This window comes from Diabrotica virgifera, chromosome 2 (genome assembly GCF_917563875.1).
Source record: "Diabrotica virgifera virgifera chromosome 2, PGI_DIABVI_V3a".
NCBI classification, from domain to species: Eukaryota; Metazoa; Arthropoda; class Insecta; order Coleoptera; family Chrysomelidae; genus Diabrotica; species Diabrotica virgifera.
Genome location: NC_065444.1, coordinates 271,604,037 through 271,626,456, shown reverse-complemented (window position 1 = coordinate 271,626,456; position 22,420 = coordinate 271,604,037). Strand labels below are relative to the sequence as shown.

Here is a 22,420-nt window from a genome sequence, read left to right as displayed (position 1 = left end):
TTCGATAAATTTTTCAAACATATTGAATAAGTGTATTTTTCAGTTTTTAGATCTGATGTTCATTTCGTGAAATATCGCGGGATTCGTATTTAAAATTTTAAATTTACCCACCACCCCTCTCCGTGGGCAGTCGTGTTTGGTATCATTCGATAGATTTTTGACATATATTGAGCACGTATTTTTTAGTTTTTAGATATATCCTTCATTTCGCGAAACATTCGCTTTTTATTGTGAAATTTTGTGACTCACCCATTTCCTTACGCCCTCCCAAATCGTCAGATTTTTAAAATATACACTGTTTTGCATGTACTTAACTTACCTTATCTTAATCTGAGGATTTCGAGTTTTTCTAAGGATAGATTTTTCTTTTCGGCCCCCCCTTAACGAACTCCCCTGTGTTAAAAGCCAATATATGGCAGATGTACATCTGCAGGAAACCAGATTTCTCCCCATATGATAATCTGACGCGCTCAAGTTACTGCAAAAATCCCCGCTTGGGCTCTCCTATCATTGTGCTATATCATATATTTATAATCTGTATAATATAGTACCTATTTAGTCCTGTCGCCAGGGGGGGTACAACGGCCTCCTTAATTCAGATGGACTTACCCAAGTTTTTTTTATATATTTTGACCCGTAGAATACGAATTTTTTGGGTAACAGTTGATCCGGATGTCGATAAGATTGTTATAGACAAAGAACTTGAGGAATTACATAACAGCGATTTCTCGCAAAACAAAACATCTTTTTGTATTTTTTGGGTCATTCTAAGCAAAAAATATTCCTACAAGTTTTTTCGTAGAATGTATAGTTTTCGAGATAACCGCGGTGGAACTTTCAAAAAATCGAAAAATTGCAATTTTTGAACCCGAATAACTTTTGATTAAAAAATAAAGTAGCAATTCTGCTTACCGCATTTGAAAGTTTAAGTCAAATTATATCGGTTTTGATTATTTGCATTGCTAAAAATTAATTTTTTTATTGTTAAACTAATCTATAAACACATAGTGTTTCCCGTGCCTAATACATGCGTTTTAACGCATGCTACGTAGAAATTGCCTCGCTTGCATTCGTAGCTACTCTACCTACTCGTTCGATTTTAAATGAGAAATCATTGAAAACATCACTCACATACTAGGTGTTTATAGCTTTGTTTAACAATAAAATAATAAATTTCTAGCAATGCAAATAATCACAACCGATATAATTTGACTTAAACTTTCAAATGCGGTAAGCAGAATTGCTACTTTATTTTTTAATCAAAAGTTATTCGGGTTCAAAAATTACAATTTTTCGATTTTTTGAAAGTTCTCAAAAATTATGCATTCTACGAAAAAACTTGTAGGAATATTTTTTGCTTAAAATGATCCAAAAAATACAAAAAGATGTTTTGTTTTGCGAGAAATCGCTGTTATGTAATTCCTCAAGTTCTTTGTCTATAACAATCTTATCGACATCCGGATCAACTGTTACCCAAAAAATTCGTATTCTGCGGGTCAAAATATATAAAAAAAACTTGTGTAAGTCCATCTGAATTAAGGAGGCCGTTGTACCCCCCCTGGCGACAGGACTAATTACCTATAATCCGGATTTAAAGAGTTTACACACTTATCCGATGGGGGTGTAATGGAGTGAGCACATACCTCCATCTCTTGATGTACTGCTCATCCATAAGACAATCCGAAATACCAGTGCATTTTAGTCTAAGTAATATAAATATTTTATAAAGATAACATACTGTCATTGTCTGATCATTCCTAATGAGTCTTTAAAATCGATATTTATCTAATCTAAAATTTCGATATTTTTACTTAAACTCTCGAGTTAAACTTGCTTTTCTTCATATTACTCGAGAGCTTTTCTTCGTTTTACTTTAATTGTTTTGCAAATCTACCGATTTACATTTTGCTGATATTGTTAACTAAAAGTTTTACATAATTTAATATTTGAACAGATATAGGTATATAAATACCTTTTCGACATATTATGTTTCAATCACACAAAATGTTCAGTTTAGTAACTTTCTTGTTTTTCTTCAGTTCTTTTCTCTTCTCTGGATCAAAAGGAGGTAAGATCTCATCTTGCAGCACTTAAATAGCATAACATTTTTTAAACTTTTTAATTTTTCTATTTTTTTCTTTGTTCCACATTTTGACATGAATATACCTGGTCATCAATAATCGTTCTTGTATGCTGCTATCTCAAAATTACAGTTGTTTCTTACATATTTGTACTATTGATAACTGCTATTTTTCTTATTGCTATACATATTATCGAAGGATTTAATTAGGAACTTTAATGAAGAACATTATCGTTTTTCTTAGTTCATCTTTTTATGTGTTCATGTAGGACCACTGAAGAGCTTTGGAGACACCGAAATGAACGTATAGAGGTGATGGATCATCTCTGAATTGAAATGAAACTTAAGCTGATTTTAGCAATTTTTTTATTAACCCTAGAAGGACCAAGGAGGCTTAAAAAGTATCTACAACATTGCATTACATCCGATTTTCTAAATACCTTTGTTCCTAAAAATCTCAAATAATTAGTAGTTGTCGGCGTAATACTGCCCTATTAGATGGCATAATAATATAATAAGCATTTCTATAATTTAATTCATTTTCTCATACTTTTATAAAAACTTGACAGTGTATAAGTAATCCCTTTGAATACCTTCAACACCATCCCAAAATGGAAAGGGACGATATCATTCATGTGTCAAATTAGCAAAATCTAAAAGAAAAAGGCCAATAAGTGGATAAAAACAACCATAGTTTGTTCAAAATTTAAGTATGTATGCGGTAAGTGTATGGTTACCAGCAGGTATTGAACGAAAACAATAATAAAATCAAACCGAGCAATCAACAATAGTCACAATACCTACAATTTACTATGCCTTCGATGGCTTCTATTGGTAGAGATGAATGGAAATTCCCATAGGCGCAATAAACATAATAATAATACACACATGTTCAAATCAATTTAATTGGTAAATATTTCAAAAACGAAACAAAGGAAACATATAGGTAATAACAAATTACAAGGTAAAAATACAAGGTACTTACAATCAGGACGCGTCAACGAACGACGAAATCAACACTCTTTCACGTCTTCACATTGCAGCGGTCTCAATGCATCTCTTCTAGGAAGAATTTTTGGATTTCAAGTGGTTCGCCCTCTTCTTCGCGACATATGTGAATTTCGATAACATGATCGCCAGGAACAACACTGGCGTCGACAAGGGAAAAAAAGGGACATGATTTCGAACTATTTACACAACAAATCAATTATATGGAATTTCCAACAGTAAACACAGCAAGAAATCAAAAATGTTTCTGTATCCTACGATGATGCCAATTCCACAGAAGCAGAAGACTCCGGGTAAATTATAAATTCGTATCTTTTAACTGTTCCGTCAAGGTCAAGGAATAATATAAAAGTGTTATTTTTAAATTAGGTTAAATAAAGAAGCACGTTTTTGATTAATTTGTGTGTGGTGGACATTTATTGACCCTCCTTGGTCCTCGCTGTTTCTACTAAAAGGTTGGTCCTGCGAGGGTTAAGCGTAATTCCTCGACAACTAATGTCAGTTGGCATGGACATAAAGACAATTAAAACTCTTATCTGAATTAAATATTCACTTTTACGTTTTTCTTAATTTTCAGACACATGTTGTGCTGCTAATCCAAAAAACTATTACTATTTAGGAGATACGCAGGTACAGTGTACATTATTTATTCTTGGAGATACTATTTATAATTGATGGATTCGACCGTTACTTGATGGAAGTTCATTTTATCTAACAATAAAACACTGAAAACGTTTGTTTTCTGTACTTCCACAAAATTTATTACAAGTAAGTGACTACAGCTGTTTCGGCAGAGTGGCTTTCTCAAGTGATATAGTTTACAATGTGTTTGCCTTTTTAAGTTTTAACTGAAGAGGTTGAGGAGTGGGGAGCTGTTTGTCTCGAGTTGGTCATTCAGAATTATTTCTGTATTTTTCAATTTATTAATTTCCATAGATTCTAAAAAAGATAGCTTAAGGCCTTTATTTTGAATATGCAGAATTTGAAACTATTCATTGAAAGAATGATTATGATCTAGAAGGTGAAGTGCCTATGTAGAAGTGTTTGTTTTTCTATTGTTGAAAGCCCTTTTATGTTCTGCTATCCGTTTGTCAAAGGTTCTGCCAGTTTGACCGATGTAAGTTTTCGGACAGTCACCACAAGTTAGTTTGTACACACCACTCTGTAGTAATACTAAACATCCCGTATTTAAACAGTTCTTATATTGGTGGAGATACGTGGATGATATACTAAAATGCTTTACAGGAACTAACAGACAACTTGACCAATTTCTATCATAAATTAATTCACTTCATAGTAATATTGAGTTCACAGTAGAAACAGAACAGAATAATTCCATAAACTTTGTGGGTAACGATTACCAGACTACACAACAAACATGAGTTTGTTCTCCGTATATCATAAACCTACCCATACTGACACAACCATACACAATTCATCATCATATCCTAAACAACACAAATTAGTAGCCTACCATAGCATGATACATAGACTGACAGAAATTCCCATGACAAAAAGTAACTTCGAGATATAACTAAACATCATTAAACAAATGGTAAACAATGGCTATAACGAACAAACAGTTACCAAAATTTTAAACCAAAAACTCCATAAGAAAGCTCTGAAATTAGTGTATCCACCATCACAGAAAGAACCCATTACCTTCTGCTCTCTCAGATATACTGGCAAGATAACAACAAAATTAGCCAGATCCATAAAAAAGAAAGGAATAACACCAGCTGTCAGAACTAACAACAACTTAAGCAAATATATTAAGAACAATAAAATCCGAAAGAGAAAGCAACTACAGAGTGGTGTGCACAAACTAACTTGTGGTGACTGTCCGAAAACTTACATCGGTCAAACTGGCAGAACCTTTGACAAACGGATAGCAGAACATAAAAGGCTTTCAACAATAGAAAAACAAACACTTTTACATACGCACTTTACCTTCTAGATCATAATCATTCTTTCAATGAAGAGTTTCAAATTCTGCATATTCAAAATAAAGGCCTTAAGCTATCTTTTTTAGAATCTATGGAAATTAATAAATTGAAAAATACAGATATAATAATTCTGAATGACCAACTCGAGACAAACAGCTCCCTACTCCTCAACCTCTTCAGTTAAAGACTTAAAAAGGCAAACACATTGTAAACTATATCACTTGAGAAAAGCGCTCTGCCGAAACTGCTGTAGTCACTTAGTTGTAATAAATTTTGTGGAAGTACAGAAAACAAACGTTTTCAGTGTTTTATTTTTAGATACTATTTATTTTTGGAATTTTTTTATTCTTCCAGTTAATTGTTTTCCAAGTCTGCATTTAGTTTCTGTTACTTAATATTTTTAGGTAAATTGGGCTAATGCTGTTAAAGCATGCCAAGTCGTTGGAATGAGATTAGTTAGTATCCAGAGTGAAGCTAAGAATAACGAAATCGCCGCATTTTTGCAATCCACAGGTGAGAAAAACGATTTTGCTTACTAGATATTAACAGTAGTGGAAATAGAATATATATCATTTTCAAGGAACTAAAAAATAGTACATATAATATACAGAGTGTTCCAACGAAAATTTGACCCCCACCAAATTAATTCAAAAACCAAGAGTTTTATCAGAATTAAAAAAAAAACATGTCAATTTGTATTGAGAAAGGGACGAAGTTTCATAAAAAATTCATCCCCCTTTCCATGCCCCGCATCAGCCCACCAGTTTTTTTAAATAACAAGGATAGTCGAGTGGCACATCATTTGAAAGGTATTTGTTTTCTCTACAGGCCCTCTGTTTTTTTAATTTGCGGAATAACCTAAAGATAATTTTGGATTTAACTAATTTATAATAAATTTGTAAAGTCCCAAATTATCTTCAAACTTATTAAATAAATTAAAAACAAATACAGCGTCGTTTAGAGAAAACAATTACCTTTCAAATGATGTGCACTCGACCACACTTGCTATTTAAAAAATAGTGGAGGTCAATGCGGGGCAGTAGGGGGTTACATTTGAGGGCATGAATTTTGCATGAAAATTCGTCCCGCTTTCATGAAAAATTGAAATGTTTTTTTTTTAATTTTGAAGAAGCTCTTGGTTTCTGAATTTCTGAGGGGGTCAAATTTTCATTGGAACAGACTGTATGTCAAATTATTACATATTATAATGTCAAAGTGTGTAAAAAGTACTTATTTCCTTAGAAAAACACTTTCGACAAAACTCTCATCATCGGAGCTAATGGTCAATCGAAGTACCACCACTAAATATTATCTTAACAATATCTAGCTGCATTACAATATATAATCATGTATGCGTATGCACTGAAGTTGTGCTCCGCACAATCCCAAACAGAAAAAAAAAGTAAAACAAAGTAAGTTATCAATCAAAGTAGCATAGAAAACGATAATAAATATCGTCTCCATATCACCAGATTGACAACAGGTGGAATACTTCCTTTGGTTACACCTCCTGAGATTTTCAAAATTTATAAATCATACAAGATGCCGAGGAAATTAAGATGAGAGAATAAATAATTCACAACTCATCTGCTCAGCGTGGTAAAAGCTCCAACAAGAAAGATTCCTTAACACTCAAGCAAAAGAGTAAATGAATTAAAAATGTATAAATATTTTCAATTTCTTTGCAACACGAAAATTCAGCAGCTGCATAATACTAAGGTCAAATCTGAGAGTGCAGGAAGAGTATACACCGGTTTCGGGGTTGTTTTCCCCTCATCAGTAGTCCCATATCCGCCTCTGAGAAGAATCTGAGAGAGTAAGGGATTAAAATTCTTATGGTTTATTGCATTATTAGGATTTTATAGCTCTTTATACTTATAGAATTTTGCTTAAGATAGGAAGTAATACATAAAATTTAACTATAGTTTATCATAAGAAGCAAAATAAATAAAGTTAGTAACATATCTTTAAAATAAAAGCAAAATGGTTATCATCCAGAATTTAGATCATTATGTTAAATAATTATTCTGGACAGCAGAATATCTTTTAATATTTGTTTTGTGTTTTAGGAGTGAACTACCTAGGATTCAATAACGGTATCTGGACTTCAGGAACTAGACAACAGGACAAAGTTCATTGGCTTTGGCTAGCTCAGGAACCTTTTGTGTACACCAAGTGGGATACTCTTTTTGGGGAACCAAACAATGGTACTGGGAACGAAGAATGCTTACAAGTAATTAATAACGGAACAACTACTGATTGGAATGATATCGCTTGTAATCGCTTGTTTTATCCTTTGTGCGAGAAACAGGTATGTTGCTCTGGTTGCAACTGTAGATCTTAGTGCTTTGTTTAAGCAATTTTACAGCAATATAAATTACAATTTCTTATTTATGTAACAATAATGGTGTTTATATTATAATAAAAATAATAATACCTACATAATGCATTTTTAATTAAAAATTATAAAATTATAAAAATATACTACGTTTAAGAGAAATTCTTTTCCGAGTTTTTTTCAGAGCCATCTTTCAATCGTGACCTATTCTATTCTAGGTTTATTAGGAATTATTGCAAGCAACTTAGTGTAAGAAAATTTGAGAGTTGCCAGGATTTCTCATTGAATGCAAATATACAGTCTACTCTTTAAATATATAAAATAATAAGTAAATTTATAAGCAAAGTTAATGTATCAAAAGCAGTTGTCTCATAGTGTAAACTGCTCAGTATAAAAAATGAATAACCGTTTTAAATTTTTTTCATTTTTTATTTTATATTTACATGTTTACTCAGATTGGAGTACGAAGGGATACATTCTCGTTGGAACTTTACCGCGCTGAGCAGATAGGCCGTGAATTATAAATTGTAAAAATCCCTCATCTTCCTTAGTCTCAGCATCCGTTATGGCTTGCAAATTGTAGAAGCCTCGGATGTGTAACCAGAGAAGGTTCCCATTGTTTTCTCAGTTTGGTGGGATGTAGAGTAACATTATGTTGTTTTATATGCCATTAGATTGAAAACTTAGTCTTTTGCTTTGTATAAGTTTACGATAGTTTCCTGATAAATCAGGATTTAAAATTGATTAAAATAACGATAGAAAAATAAGAGAAAGAATGGAAAAGGTCATAGCCAGATAACTACAAGTAAAATTGAACTTAGGCATGCCACAAATATTGGGGAGAATATCTGCATTATAAAATAAAAAACAATGATAGAAAAAACAGATATTCAAACACAAGAGCAACTTAAAAAGCCACAACGACCGCATGTACCACAATGACTTAACAATGAAAGAAAAATAAATACATCAACAGAAACAAGTAAACAAAACGGTAAAAATACATAAAGAATACGAAAAGTTAACAGTAGCCGGTGGAAAATGGAGATGGGATCAAGAAAAGGAGCAACTCTCTGGAATAAAAATTCACAAACAACCAAGAAATGGAAAACAAGGGGAAAATAGAAAATATAGCAGGTCCAAGATAAATAGGTACCAAAAAGAACAGAAGAACAAATAAAAAAACGATTGGAAAGGATCATGATGGGCAGGAATGGAAACTAATACAAACATCCATTATACAAGCGGCAGGCTTTAGCATTAGAAAAATATAAAAAGACACGAGCGAACAGTGGTTTGATGAGATCTGTAAAAGATCCTAGTCCATCGGAAAAACGCAGAAATTGAAAATATTAGAGACAGTACAGAAAAAATAAATATAATTATTCAACCACAAATTAATTCCTGTGTAACATTGTAGTAGTTATTGATCATATAGTTTAATTACGAGTTTAATCAACTTCCTGCAGAATTGAATCAATTGCAATAACTTTCTAGTTCAAGTTATATTTGTGTAAGTATTAAAGTACATAGGTTTAAGTACTATGCAAAAGGCAATATCCTTTTTGATGAATTGTAGTTTTTTTGTGCGAATCTGCGAGAAATTAATTAGACCAATAGTGATGTATGCCAGCAAAACGTGGATTATGAACCAGCAAGAAAAAAAAGAAAAATAGATATATGGGGCAGAGAATATTTGGCAGCGAAGACGAACAAATAAAAGAATAATGAGGATGTACGATAAATCAATGATAACAGCAAAATACGAGCCCAAAGAGCTAGATGGCTTGGTCATATTATATGAAGATCGATAGATTCTTAACTAAACTTATCTATCTATTCACTATCAACTTTTGAAATATTTAAATATAAATAAATAATGAACTTCAAGGCAGATGTTTTGTCAAGATACATTAACATCAAAATGACTCGGCCACTAATAATTTTAAGGTTGAATATGTTGATGTTAAAATGAAATTAAATCAAAATATAAGCTACGGTGTAGAGAAAAGAGGGATGATAAAGAAATATAAAAAATGGATAACTTCGAAATATTAGAATGGATTCTTTATACAAAAAAAAAGAAAACAACTTGACATGTCTTAGGAACATGGCTTCCTAATAAGAAAATATGCTATATCATATTATATCTAATATAAACATATTACCTTTATTCTGGTTTTAAGGATTACACACTTGTCCTCAAAGTCAAAGTTAAAACTCAGCTATTCAACAGCGTACATATAAAAATGTGAAGAACAATAATAATTAGACGCACAGTTAGGATTTAGAGGAGGAGTGGGAACAAGGGGGGCATTGTGCGCAATGACAGTCTTCTATTACCCTTGCGACATCCAATATTGGACATAGGCCTCCCCTTCGCTCCTCCATCTTTCCCTATCCTGAGCCATGTGCATCCATTTTGAGCCTGCTTGGTATTTTATTGCATCTACCAATCTCATCTGTCTTCTCCCTCTCTTTCGTTTATATGTCCATGGTCTCCACTCTGTAATAATTTTATTCCATCTTTCGTCTTTTTGTCTAATCGTATGACCGGCGAATTTCCATTTTAGTTTAGCTGTTTGACTAGTAGCATCTTTAACTTTTGTGATACTTCTTACCCAGGAATTCCTTTTTCTATCTGACAGTCTTACGTTGATCATTTGTCTTTCCATTGCTCTTTGTGTTTTCGCAATTCTGTCCATATTCGATTTTGTGAACGTCCATGTTTTACATCCATGTGTAAGGACCGGAAGAACACATTGGTCGTAGATTTTCGTTTTTAGATATTGAGGGTATTTTTTATTCTTTAATATGAAGCTTAGCTTACCAAACGAGACCCACGGTAACTTCGCTCGTCTCTTTATTTCTGCTGCTTGGTTGTCTCTATTCAATTTTATTATTTGTCCCAAGTATATGTATTCATTCACTTCCTCTATAATAATGTGTGTGTACTTTATACGCACGTAAGAAGTTATACTTCTGTTATATGATTTCAACGAAATAAATATACTTTCAACAGGTTATTTGTATTTTATTTAACCTTTAACTACCCGCGCATCAAGTTATAACATAACTACACGCGTGGCGTACTTTATACGCCACAAGAAAGTACACTTAAAAACAGCGGATTTGTTTATTTTTTTTTTGAAAAAATACACTTGGTTGTTTGTTATAAACCTTATTCGGCATCAGTGAATACTTGGAGTTCCTTCTCAGTAAGCCACTTGGGATTTATAACTGGAATCATGGAATAACTGGATTCCATGATAAATAAAATTACTGATAAAAATTTTTTTGAAATGTGATTTTTTACAGGAGAAAAAGTATTGTTTATAAAGAAAAATATATTTTGTGCCATAATGACTAAAAAACAATTGAAATATGTATTTATATTACGACTTATATTAATATAATCGTGGCGTATATTGTCCACCGCCGGAAACAACAAATAATAAACTGTAAATTACGATCTTCGCAGAACGCCGATTATAATGAGACTAAAACCAACTTGCAAAGCACATTCCAGTGATAGGTTAGGGAGATAAACAAGGTCAAAAATTAAATTTTTTTAAATATATTTGCAGTAGAATTCTTATATCTGGCGTACAAAAATTTTTACTTACTACTTTCCAAAAAATTTTATTAAAACAATACCAAAAATAAAAAAAATGGAAAACACACGGATTCGAACCGGGGACCTCTCCATCTCTGGTCACACGCTTTACCACTGAGCTGTACTCCCTTTGCTTTGAAAAGTTACAAATATTGTAATTCATTTCTCATGCATACTGATAAATTTAACAGACCAAGTGAAGTATACAAAAATACTTTAAATATACTTACTATTATTATAAAATATCTTATTCCCTTCTTCTTCTTCTTCCTTCTTGTATGTAGGCTTTAAAGCCTGTTTCTTCTTCAATATTATCCTCCTAAATTGTTTAGGTTATCGCACCACCTTTTTCTTGGTCTGCCAATACTTCTTCGTCCATTTGGTGACTTATCTCGTGCTATTCGTACTATCCTATCCTCTGCCATTCTACTAATGTGTTCGTTCCACTCCTGTTTCCGTTTTGTCACCCATCCATTTATGTCTTCTATATTGCATGATCTTCTTATGTTTTCGCTCCTCTCCCTATCCAACAGACTTTTCCCTGATATTCGTCGGAGTATTTTCATCTCTGTTGTTTCTAGTAGTCGTCTCGTTTTAGATGTGTCAGGCCTTGTCTCCGCCGTGTATGTTAATATAGGTCTAATTGCTGCTTTATAGATTCTTGCTTTTGTGTCTTGTCTTAAGTGTTTGTTCTTCCAGATTGTGTCATTAAGAGATCCCGCCGCTTTACTTGCTTTTAAGCTTTGTTGTCGTACTTCCTCTTCAACATCTCCGTAACTGGTTATATCAATTCCCAGATATCTAAACCTTTCTTCCTGCTTTATTATTTTCCCATTAATTTCGATTTTACATCGTAGTGGGTATTTAGATGTTGTCATACATTTGGTTTTTTCTGCTGATATTATCATATTGTATTTCTTGGCTGTTGTATTAAAGATGTGTGTTAATCTTTGGAGATCGTCTTCTGTCTCGGCGATTAATGCGGCGTCGTCTGCATAACACAATACTTTGATTTCTTTATTCCCCATTCTGTAACCACGACCTTTACGTACTGCTTCTATTATTTCGTCCATTATTATATTAAAGAGCAGTGGGCTTAATGAGTCACCTTGTCTGACTCCACTTTGTACTGGTATAAACTGCGTTAGTTTTCCATTTATCTTTGCCTGTATTCGATTATGAACGTAGATGTTTTCGATGGTTTGTATAATATTGATTGGTATGTTTCTTCCATACAGTAAATGTAAGACGTCTTCGACTTGGATGCAATCGAAAGCCTTTGTCAGGTCTATAAAACATAGATATGCTGGTTTATTGTACTCAATGGCCTTTTCTGTGATTTGTCTCAGTACAAATACGGCGTCTACGCAGGATCTTCCGGATCTGAATCCTTGTTGTTCATCTGATAAAGTTGTTAGTTTATTGATTTTGTTGGTTAGGACTTTTGTGGTTAGCTTAAGTGCGGTGTTTAGTAGATTTATACCTCTATAATTGTTGGGGTCTTCTTTGTCTCCTTTTTTGAACATTGGTATCATTATGCTGTTTCTCCATGCGTCTGGTATCTTGCAGTGCAATATTAGTTTTTGTATAAGTTTTGTCATCTCTAGGGTTATACTTTCTCCTCCGTATTTTAGAAGCTCGTTGGTTATTCCGTCTGGTCCTGGTGACTTCCTATTTTTGAGTGAATTTATGGCTACCCCTACTTCCTGAAAACTGATTTCAATTTCGTGTCTTAATTCAGGTAGGTTATTATTTTGATTATGTAAACAAACTCTGGAACGTGTTACGACAGACGAATATTAGTGTCACCTTAATAAAAGCCTTAAGAAATTTGTATGAAGGGTCAACATCACAAATAAAAACTGGAAACAGATTATCGCAAAGCTTCCTGGTTAATAAAGGTCTACGTCAGGGATGTTGTGTATCACCGACCTTATTTAAAATATATGTTGCAAAAGCATTGAAAGAGTGGAAACGAAAATGCAGAGGCATGGGCGTAGACCTTGGAGAGATTTGCTTATATACGTTGCAGTTTGCTGATGACCAGGTTGTTATAGCAAACGATAAAGATGATTTAGAGTACATGGCAAGGAAATTACAAGAAGAATATAGAAAGTGGGGACTAGAAATTAATACAGAAAAAACAAAATACCTGCCAATAGGTACCGAACTATCGAACATCACATTAGAAAATAATGAAATCATCATGCCCTGCGACCATTACACATATCTAGGAATCGTTTTTGACACAACCGGGAAAGATGATGAAGAAATAAAGAGAAGAATAACACAATCCAGAAAAACAATAGGTTGTCTAAACAGCGTACTGTGGAATCATGAAATAGGAAAAAGAAGAAAACACAATATCTACGAATCTCTTATTAAAAGCAGTCTATTGTACGGAGCAGAAACTTGGCGGATAACCGAAAACAACAGAAGAAAGCTGGAGGCAGTAGAAATGGACGCTTTTAGAAGATCAGTAGGAGTGTCACGCAGAGAGAGAATACGTAATGATGAGATAAGACAGCGAATGGGGGTTGACGGCTCTCTAACAACAGACATAGAAAGAAAACAGCTGATATGGTACGGACACGTCCAGAGGATGGATAACTCAAGACTCCCTAAAATAATTATGCAATGGGTACCACCAAACCGCAGAAAGAGAGGAAGACCCAAGAAATCTTGGAGAGAGGGAGTAACGAAGGCGATGAGCGCAAGAGATCTTAGAGAGGGCCAATGGGATGATAGAGTGTCATGGAAATTAGGCATCGGACAACGTCGCAAGACGTTTTAAAACCGATTGATATATATTATTTTGATTATGATTTTCCTTTCCTTTAAACAGTTCCGTCAAGTATCTTTCCCATTCGTTTGCTGGTATGTTATTGTATTCCTTCAATTCTGCCATTTCTTTCCGTTGGTTTCTTATGAATCTCCATATTTGTTTTTGTGTTCCGTAGAAGTCGCTTTCCATCCTTTTTGTAAACTGTTCCCAGTGTTCATTTTTTGTTCTTCGTACCAATTGCTTTGTTTCATTTCGTATTCTTCTATAGGTGTCTCTGGATTCTGGAGTGTTTGATGTTTTATACTTCATGTAGGCGTCTCTCTTCTCTTTACATTTGTCTTTTATTTCTTTTCTGAACCATGGTGTATTGTTGTTGTTTCTTTTGTTCAGTATGACTTTGCGTTTTCCTAGAGCTTCTGTTGCTGCCTCTTCAATATTGTTTTTAATTTTCTCCCAGCTCGCGTTTATATCTTCGATGTCGTCTATCTGCTTCAGCTGTATCTTCTGTGCTAGCCTCCTTTGGTACATTTCTTTGGTAGAATCGTTCCACAGTGATTCTACATTGAATTTTTCCTCGGTGATTTCCTGTGGAAAATGTTTTGGTGTTAGTTTCATTCTTATTTTTGCTAGGACTAATTTGTGTTCACTCCCTGCGTCTGCCGAGTTTAAAGTTCGAATATCTAGAATCTGCTCTGGGTGAATTTTTCTATTAGTGACTATAAAGTCAATCATAGATTTGTGCCCCCTGGAGTTTTCTTATTCCCGAGGAAGACAAATCCAAAGAGAAAAAAATTATAATAAATATATTTACTAAAAACACTAATAATATAATATATATTCTTTTCACGCACATCTTATTTGCGCTACATAAAGATGTAGCGACTAATAACAAACTGTCGGTGTGAGCATGCGCCAGGGAATGTAAAAATTCACCCTCGTGCCTAAGGAAGTATATCTTCAAAAATGCAAGGCATATAACAAAAACGTCTTCATGTTTTAAAGATTTCCAAAAAGCCTTTGAAAGAGTTTGAGAAACTCATACTTACATTGAAATACATACGCCTAGATTCCAAGGATATTAATTTAATCAAAAATATATACTACAATCAAACAGCAGTCGTACGGGTTAAGATAGAGGGAAGATACTTAAACAAACCAAGTAGAAATTCAAAGAGGAGTCAGACAGGGATGCGTGCTGTCGCCACAATTGTTGTATGTTTACTTCCAACAAATATTTCAGGATAGTGAATGGAGCATCATTAATCACATAAGATTTGTAGACGATTCCACAATCGTGGCAGAGAATATAGACGATTTACCAATTCTTCTAGAAATCATTAACAAAGAAAGCAAAAAGATAGGACTAACAATGAATATACAGTGATGAGCGCGCTAATAACCGGTACAATAACGCAAAAGATGGAAAACATTATTAAGTTGTGAGTTAAAATGAAATCAAACTAGTGGAGGTGGGAAATTTAGCGATAAAACCTATAAAATTATATTATGTTTATTGTTTCCTACCCTTAGACGTACCCGACGAGTTTAGCAACTGCCACTATGACAGTGACAGTTGTAGTTGACATACTCCTCTGATACGTCTAAAGATGGGAAACATTAAATAGAATGTAAATTTATAGGTTTTTATCGCTAAATTCCCCACCTTTACTAGTTTCATTTCTTTTTATCTCACAACTTAATAGGTTTTCCATATTTTGATGATGAGCATGATGAGCGCGCTAATAACCGGCAAAATAGAGCAAAAGATGGAAAACATAACACATCTCGAAACAAAAAGAGATGAAACTGGTGGAGGTGGAAATGATGGTTATAAATGTTTAAATTAACATTACATTACTTAGTTTCCAACCTTTAGACGTCTGTGACAGTAGTATTTTATAAAATTCTACTGTCACAGTGACAGTTGTCATACTAATCTAATACGTCTAAAGGTGGGAAACTATGTAATGTAATGTTAATTTATACGTTTATAACGATCACTTCCATCTCCACTAGTTTCATCTCGTTTTGTTTCGCAATGTATTATGTTTTCCATCTATTGGAATACAGGATGTTTCATTAATAATTGTCCTTATAGTAACTGGAGAAACCTTAACAGAAAATACGAAGATTTAACCTAAAGCACTTAAATAAAATTTGGTTGCTTACTGAGTTACAGGGTGTTTTATCTAAAAATTTAAAAACTATTTTTGCTCAGCATGTTAAAACTATTCGACATATCCTTTTCATACTTGGCAGAAAGTGCGACTACTATACACCCTACTAAAGTATGATAAACAAACGTTTCTAGATACTACCAGAGGCGTACGACAGGGGATAGTGAATGGTTGACCCTTCTCAAATTCTACGCCACTGATGGAATTACTATTATAGTGTCATTTTTAGATTCTCTAATACTTTCTACCTAAATAATATGCTCCTCAATGGTAACGATAAAGTCATTAGTTTTCGAGATATTTGAAGGTAAATATGAAACAGCACAGTTATTTTGATTAATTTATGATATGATTCATATGATTAAAATTTAAAAAATATTTGTACCCAGTAATTTAAAACTATTTGGCGTATACTTATCATACTTGGCAGAAAGTGTAGGCACTGTACACCCTACTAAATTAATATAAATACACGTTTCTAGCTACTACCAGAGGTGTACGACAGGGGATAGTGGCTAGTTGACCCTTCCCAAATTCTACGCCACTGACGAAATAGCTATTTTATTGTAATTTTTTGATTTTTTAATACTTTCTATGTAAATAATATACTCTTCATTCGTAACGATAAAATGATTAGTTTTCGAGATGTTTGAAATTAAAAATGAAGCGACATAATACATTAATCAAAATAACCTTGTGGTTTCATTTTTAACTTCAAAGATCTCGAAAACTAATGACTTTATCGTTAGAAATAAAGAGTATATTATTTTCATAGAAAGTATTGGAGAGTCCAAAAATGTAACTAAAATAGCAATTCCGCCAGTGGCGTAGAATTTGGAAAGGGTCAACTATACACTTTCCCCCGTCGTACGCCTCTGGTAATAGGCAGAAACGTTTGTTTAACATAATTTAGTAGTTTATACATTATCTATACTTTCTACCAAGTATGAAAAAAATACGTCTAATAGTTTTAAAATGCTGATCAAAATTTTTTTAAATTTTTAGATAAAACACCCTGTAACTCGGTAAGGAACCACATTTTATTTAAGTGTTTTAGGTTAAATCTTCGTATTTTCTACTAAGGTTTCTCCAGTTATTATATGGACAATTATTAATGAAACACCCTGTATATGCTGATATCAAAAACCCCGTTGACAACATACATCTGCTATTGAAGGGTAAAACGCTAGAGAGGATCGAGTATAAATACTTCGGAGCAATTATAAACTCACAGCAAAATAAAATTCCTGTAGCTGGCTGTATAATATAAATCACAAAAAATACAGGATCCTTTGTAAAAGGTATATTTAAAAGATCCCAATAAAGGTTACATCACAAAACAAAACGTTTTCGGATTAACAAATAATCCATCATCAGTGTTAAGCCCTAAAATGATCAGCATAACCTAGTTAATAAGAGACAATGTTATAAAAGTTGACTAAGGTTAAGAATTGACTAAGGTCATACTTACAATAGCATGCATGCGTTAGCCACCAAAAAGTTATGGGTAAAAACCCTTTAAAAGTTATAAGATCTTATATTATACTACATATTTTATTTAAGATAGTTGGATGCATTCAAATATTCCTGGATATTACCCAGGGCAACACAGGACTTTCACCCACGTGGATGTGATATGAGGTTCACCCTTTCATATCACATCCACGTGGGTTAGAGTCCCGTGTTGCCGTGGGTAATATCCAGGAATAGGAATATTTGCAACATCCAACTATCTTAAACATAATATGTAGTATAATATAAGATTTTATAACTTTTAAAGGGTTTTTACCCATAACTTTTTGGTGGCTCACGCATGCATGCTATTGTAAGTATGACCTCAGTCAAGTCTTAACCTTAGTCAACTTTTACAACATTTCGCTTATTAATTAGGTTATACTTATCATTTTAGGGCTTTACACTGATGATGGATTATTTGTTAATCCGAAAACGTTTTGTTTTGTGATGTAACCCTTATTGGGGTCTTTTAAATATACCTTTTAGAATAGAAATAGCTTGAACTGGGTTTATAAAATACAAGTTAATGTTTACAAATAAGAAATTAAGTATGGCCATCAGATTCAGGTTCGTCGAATGTTATGTTTGGTCGCAACTACTATGTGGGGTAGAAGCTTGGACTCTGAACCACCAATCCATAAAAAATTGGAGACATTCGAAATATGGCTATACAGGCGTATTCTGAAAATCCCTTGGACTGCGCAAAAATCTCAAAGAATTGATAAGACGAATTTGACGTGGCAGAAATCTTATTAACAAAATTAAAATAAGAAAAATTTCGTATCAGGGCCACATACTTCGAAACGATAAATATTCGCTGCTACACGTCGTTATGCAAGGAATAGTAGAGGAAAAAGAGGTTTGAGAAGAAAGAAGAAATCTTGGCTGAAGAATATCAGAGATTGAACTAACCTCAGTGTTAAATAGATATTTCACGTTGCAAAAGATAGAGAGGCGTCTAAAGAAATTATCGCCAACGGTTGTTAGAAGACTGCACAAGAAGAAGACACACTTGTCCGGTAGGGATATATAGAGTGAATAACAGCGTACCACAAGCCGCTATCTCTTGCCGTACTACTCATCCATAAGTCAATTCGATACACCAGTGTATTTTAGTCTAAATAATATAAACATTTTATAAAAGTAACATATTGTATTACCTATCTGTTCACTCCTAATCGAGTCTTTAAAATCTATATTTACCTAAAATAACAATAATTTTGTTTTAATTCGACAGCTTTTCTGAATTCTACGTAAATTGCTTTCCAAATCTGCTTATTTACATTTTGTGCTGATATTTTTAACTACAATTTTAACATAATTTAAAATTTGAATAGATTTCCAACTACATAAATACCTTTTGGACACAGATAAGTTTTAATCACTTACACAACATGTTCAGTTTAGTAACTTTCTTGTTTCTCTCCAGCTCTTTTCTGTTCTCTGGATCACAAGGGGGTAAGATCTCATCGTGCATGATTCAAATATTATTTTTAATTATTTTTTGAACTATTTAACTTTTTAATTGAATATTTTTCTTTAACATACGGCTCTACTGAGTGTCTATGCGCGTTGAAATTATTAAACTGCCTTTTTTTAGTTAACGGATTTCGATGGCATTAGAAAGTTGCCATGTGTTGAGGTGGTAATGTTTCTCAACTGAAAATCACCACTTCTGGTAAAGTCCTTTTGGGAAGCATACGTGTCTTTCTTTCTCGATTTTTCTTGATTTCGTTTAGTTCATAAATCTAATTACAACATATTTCCATTTATAAGTATATACTCATAATAATATTTATTGATCGTTTGTGTACTTTAACCATTTGTTGAACTAAATTGTTTCTTCTTCTTCTTGTAGTTCTTCCTCCTTTCAGAAGTTGGCTATCATCACAGCTATCCATACCTTATTGGCGGCTGCTCTGAAAAGATTTACTGAGCTGTAACTACACCTTTCTCTGAAGTTTCTTAGCCAGGAAATTATTCGTCTTCCCATGGATCTTTACCCTTAATTTTACCTTGCATTATGAGCCTTAATATCTCATATTTATGACCTCTGGTAATGTGGCCTAAATATTCCAGCTTTCTTGTTTTCATATTGTTTATGACCTCGCAATCACAATTTTTGTAGTCATCTTAACACTTGTTGGATCCATGTTATTTTCAAAATTCCTCTATAGCACTACATCTCAAATGCTTCCATCTTCTTTACATTATCTAATTTCATTGCGCAGCTTTACATTCCAAATAACAAAGTCAAGAACACGTAGCATCTTAAGGCTCTCATCCTAAGCTACAGAAGAAAGTCTCAGTTGACAAACATTTTTTTTTTCATTTTAATAAATGCTTATCTTACAATTTTAATGCGTGTCCTGATTTCTCCATTTTTGTCATTGTTTTCATTTACTCAGGCTCCCAGATATTTGTAGTGATCCACTCTTTCTACTTATTTTCCATTGATATCTAGTCTTCTTACTGTATGTTGCTTAGAAATAATCATGAACTTGGTTTTCTTAACGTTCATTTGTCCATATTTTATACTAACTTCTTAACAAAAATAGCGGTGTCGTCTGCGAATCTTATGTTGTTCACGATTTTTCCGTTTATTAATATACCATGTCCTTTCTCTGGTATGGCTTCCTTAAAAATATCTTCGCTGTACAGACTGAATAACAGTGGGGACAACACGCAACCCTGTCTAACACCTCTTTCAATTTCTATAGTTTCTGCTTCGACATTTTCGATTCTAGCCTTTACCTTTTGATTTCAGTACAGATTGACAATGAGCGGTATATCTTGGCTGCCCACATTCTTTTCTTATAAAAGTTCTAAGAATTTCTGATGTCGTACTTTATCAAAAGCCTTTTGATAATCTATAAAGTAAACATAGGGATATGAAATCGTTTCTCTTTTCAAGTAATGTATTTATTTCTTCTACTAGCAATCAGCACCTTGATTAGATATTAAGTTTAAACTATCTGGTAGTTTTATTAGGACGAGAAAGAAAGACCTGTGGACCGATTCTATAAGATCAACGCGAAACAATTACGTTCGTTATCCGACGGTTTGCTATTCTGTAAGCTCATTCGGGAAGAACCGGAGAAGCAGATCACGAAGCCGATTACAAAGCGAAAGCGATAACTTTTGGATTGCGTTTCGTTTCGCTTTCGATAGAGATTGGTCGATCATTTTCACGTGGTACAAAAGCGCAAGCGCTAAGTGGGTTGTTCGTTGTTGTTGATTCCACAAGAATTCTGTGTTTTTGTTGATAATGAATTCGTGATGCTCTTACACCATATCTTCCGTAAGTTCCTGTAGCTCATCAAAAAGGAATCGAACTAGTTCTTTGCTTAAGCGAAAATTATCAATAAACCTTATATCTGTTAAACTAAATGGGTCACTTCTATCTCGAAGCAGCCCGCTTTCCTCTCGCGTTAACCGTAGATGGTTTCTTCGCGAGTTTTCCATAATATAGAACAAATTGCACCGGCAATATTTTTATTTATAAAACATAATAATTATTTATAAAACATAATAATTATAAATTATTATGTTTAATAAAATTTATTTATTTATAAAACATTTATTTATAAAACATAATAATTATAAATTATCTAGTATTAGTAGTATTTTTACAGCTGAGATTATAGCCATCGAAAAAGCTCTAGAATTGATCAAAGAGAATAATATTGAAAAAGCTGTGATAATAACAGACTCCAGATCTGCAATATATGCAATTCAAAACACTGATTTTAATTCATACAAATCAAAAATTTTATGTAATATAAAAAATAATTTGTCTAAAGTGGAAGTAGTATTTATATCGGCAAAAGGGCATGCCGGTATACTGGGTAATGAGAAAGTGGATGAGTTGGCCAAAGATGCAATAAAAAATGGTGAGATCCTAACTCAGATCTTATCGACAGATGCAATAAATGACGTCAAAGATAGAATAAATAAAATATGGAAAAAACAATGGAAAAATATTTCAAGCATATCAAAAAATTTATATTTTTCTTTACATCAAGAACCTCCTCCGCCACCTGAATACATATTTAAGTATAACCTGCCAAAGCAAGATATTTCTACTATCGTCAGATTAAAAACTCGACACGGAAAATATGAGGCACATCTGCACAAATTAGGAATAGTTAATTCATCAGTCTGTTTTTGTGATAATGTTTCGATTAGAGATTTGAACCATATTTTCTTTGAATGCAAAATTAACGAGAGATATATAAATAAATTGTATTACAATTTACGACAAACACAAGTTCATTTTCCAATTAGTATAGAATATCTACTAAGTTGTAATAAAATGGAAATATTTAAATTACACATAAACTACTTGAAAGAAACAAATATAGTCATTTGAGTCAGATAGATGGGAATATAACAAAACTAATAAATTGAGGTAAAAATAAAATAAAAATCTGTGGCTAACGGACCCGCATCCAAGCCATTTTCACACACACATACACACACACAACATTTTTATTAAAATATAATAAAAATATAGTTATTCAAGGAAATAATTCAATCAAACTTGTGATTATAAGCCAATAAGGTTATATAAATACGTCATGTAACTGCTAGTTACTCTTCTTCTTTCTTTACTTCTTCTTTTTTTTTACTCCCTGCACGTATATTTGCAACGTTGCCGTAATTATTTATTCATACGTCGTTTAAACTCGTATATTATCGTATGCCGCTATGATAACGAAGCGAAAGCGAAAACTAACCTTATAGAATATGAACATAAATCAACTTCGCTATCGTTTAGCTTAGCTTTCGCGATAATAACGAAAATTATAGAATTCGCCTACTGGTTCTGTAAGCCTTATTATACAAAGTGTCCCAAAAGTAGTGGAACGGTCGAATATTTCGCGAACTAAACATCGGATCGAAAAACTGAAAAATACGTGTTCAATCATTTTCAAAAATCTATCTAATGACAC

The 22,420-nt window shown here is 33.1% G+C and overlaps 2 protein-coding genes across 3 annotated transcripts in view; both read left to right on the top strand.

Annotated features, from left to right (window-relative positions):
• The first annotated feature begins 1,990 nt into the window (after window positions 1-1,990).
• LOC114331399 (C-type lectin mannose-binding isoform-like) lies at window positions 1,991-7,479 on the top strand. The gene is made up of 4 exons (XM_028280978.2): window positions 1,991-2,068; window positions 3,666-3,718; window positions 5,439-5,547; window positions 7,104-7,479. The coding sequence occupies exons 1-4, from the start codon at window positions 2,005-2,007 to the stop codon at window positions 7,376-7,378; spliced, it is 501 nt and encodes a 166-aa protein (XP_028136779.2). The 5' UTR covers window positions 1,991-2,004; the 3' UTR covers window positions 7,379-7,479.
• An 11,336-nt stretch (window positions 7,480-18,815) lies between these two features.
• LOC114331398 (C-type lectin BML-2-like) overlaps window positions 18,816-22,420 on the top strand; it is a 41,843-nt gene continuing 38,238 nt past the window's right edge. The window contains exon 1 of one of the 2 annotated variants that reach the window (XM_050643203.1): window positions 18,816-18,923. In XM_050643203.1, coding sequence (XP_050499160.1) covers window positions 18,860-18,923 — 64 coding nt within the window. In that variant the 5' untranslated portion in view covers window positions 18,816-18,859. The remainder of the gene's footprint in view (window positions 18,924-22,420) is intronic. The other variant, XM_050643206.1, reaches the window with a different exon arrangement.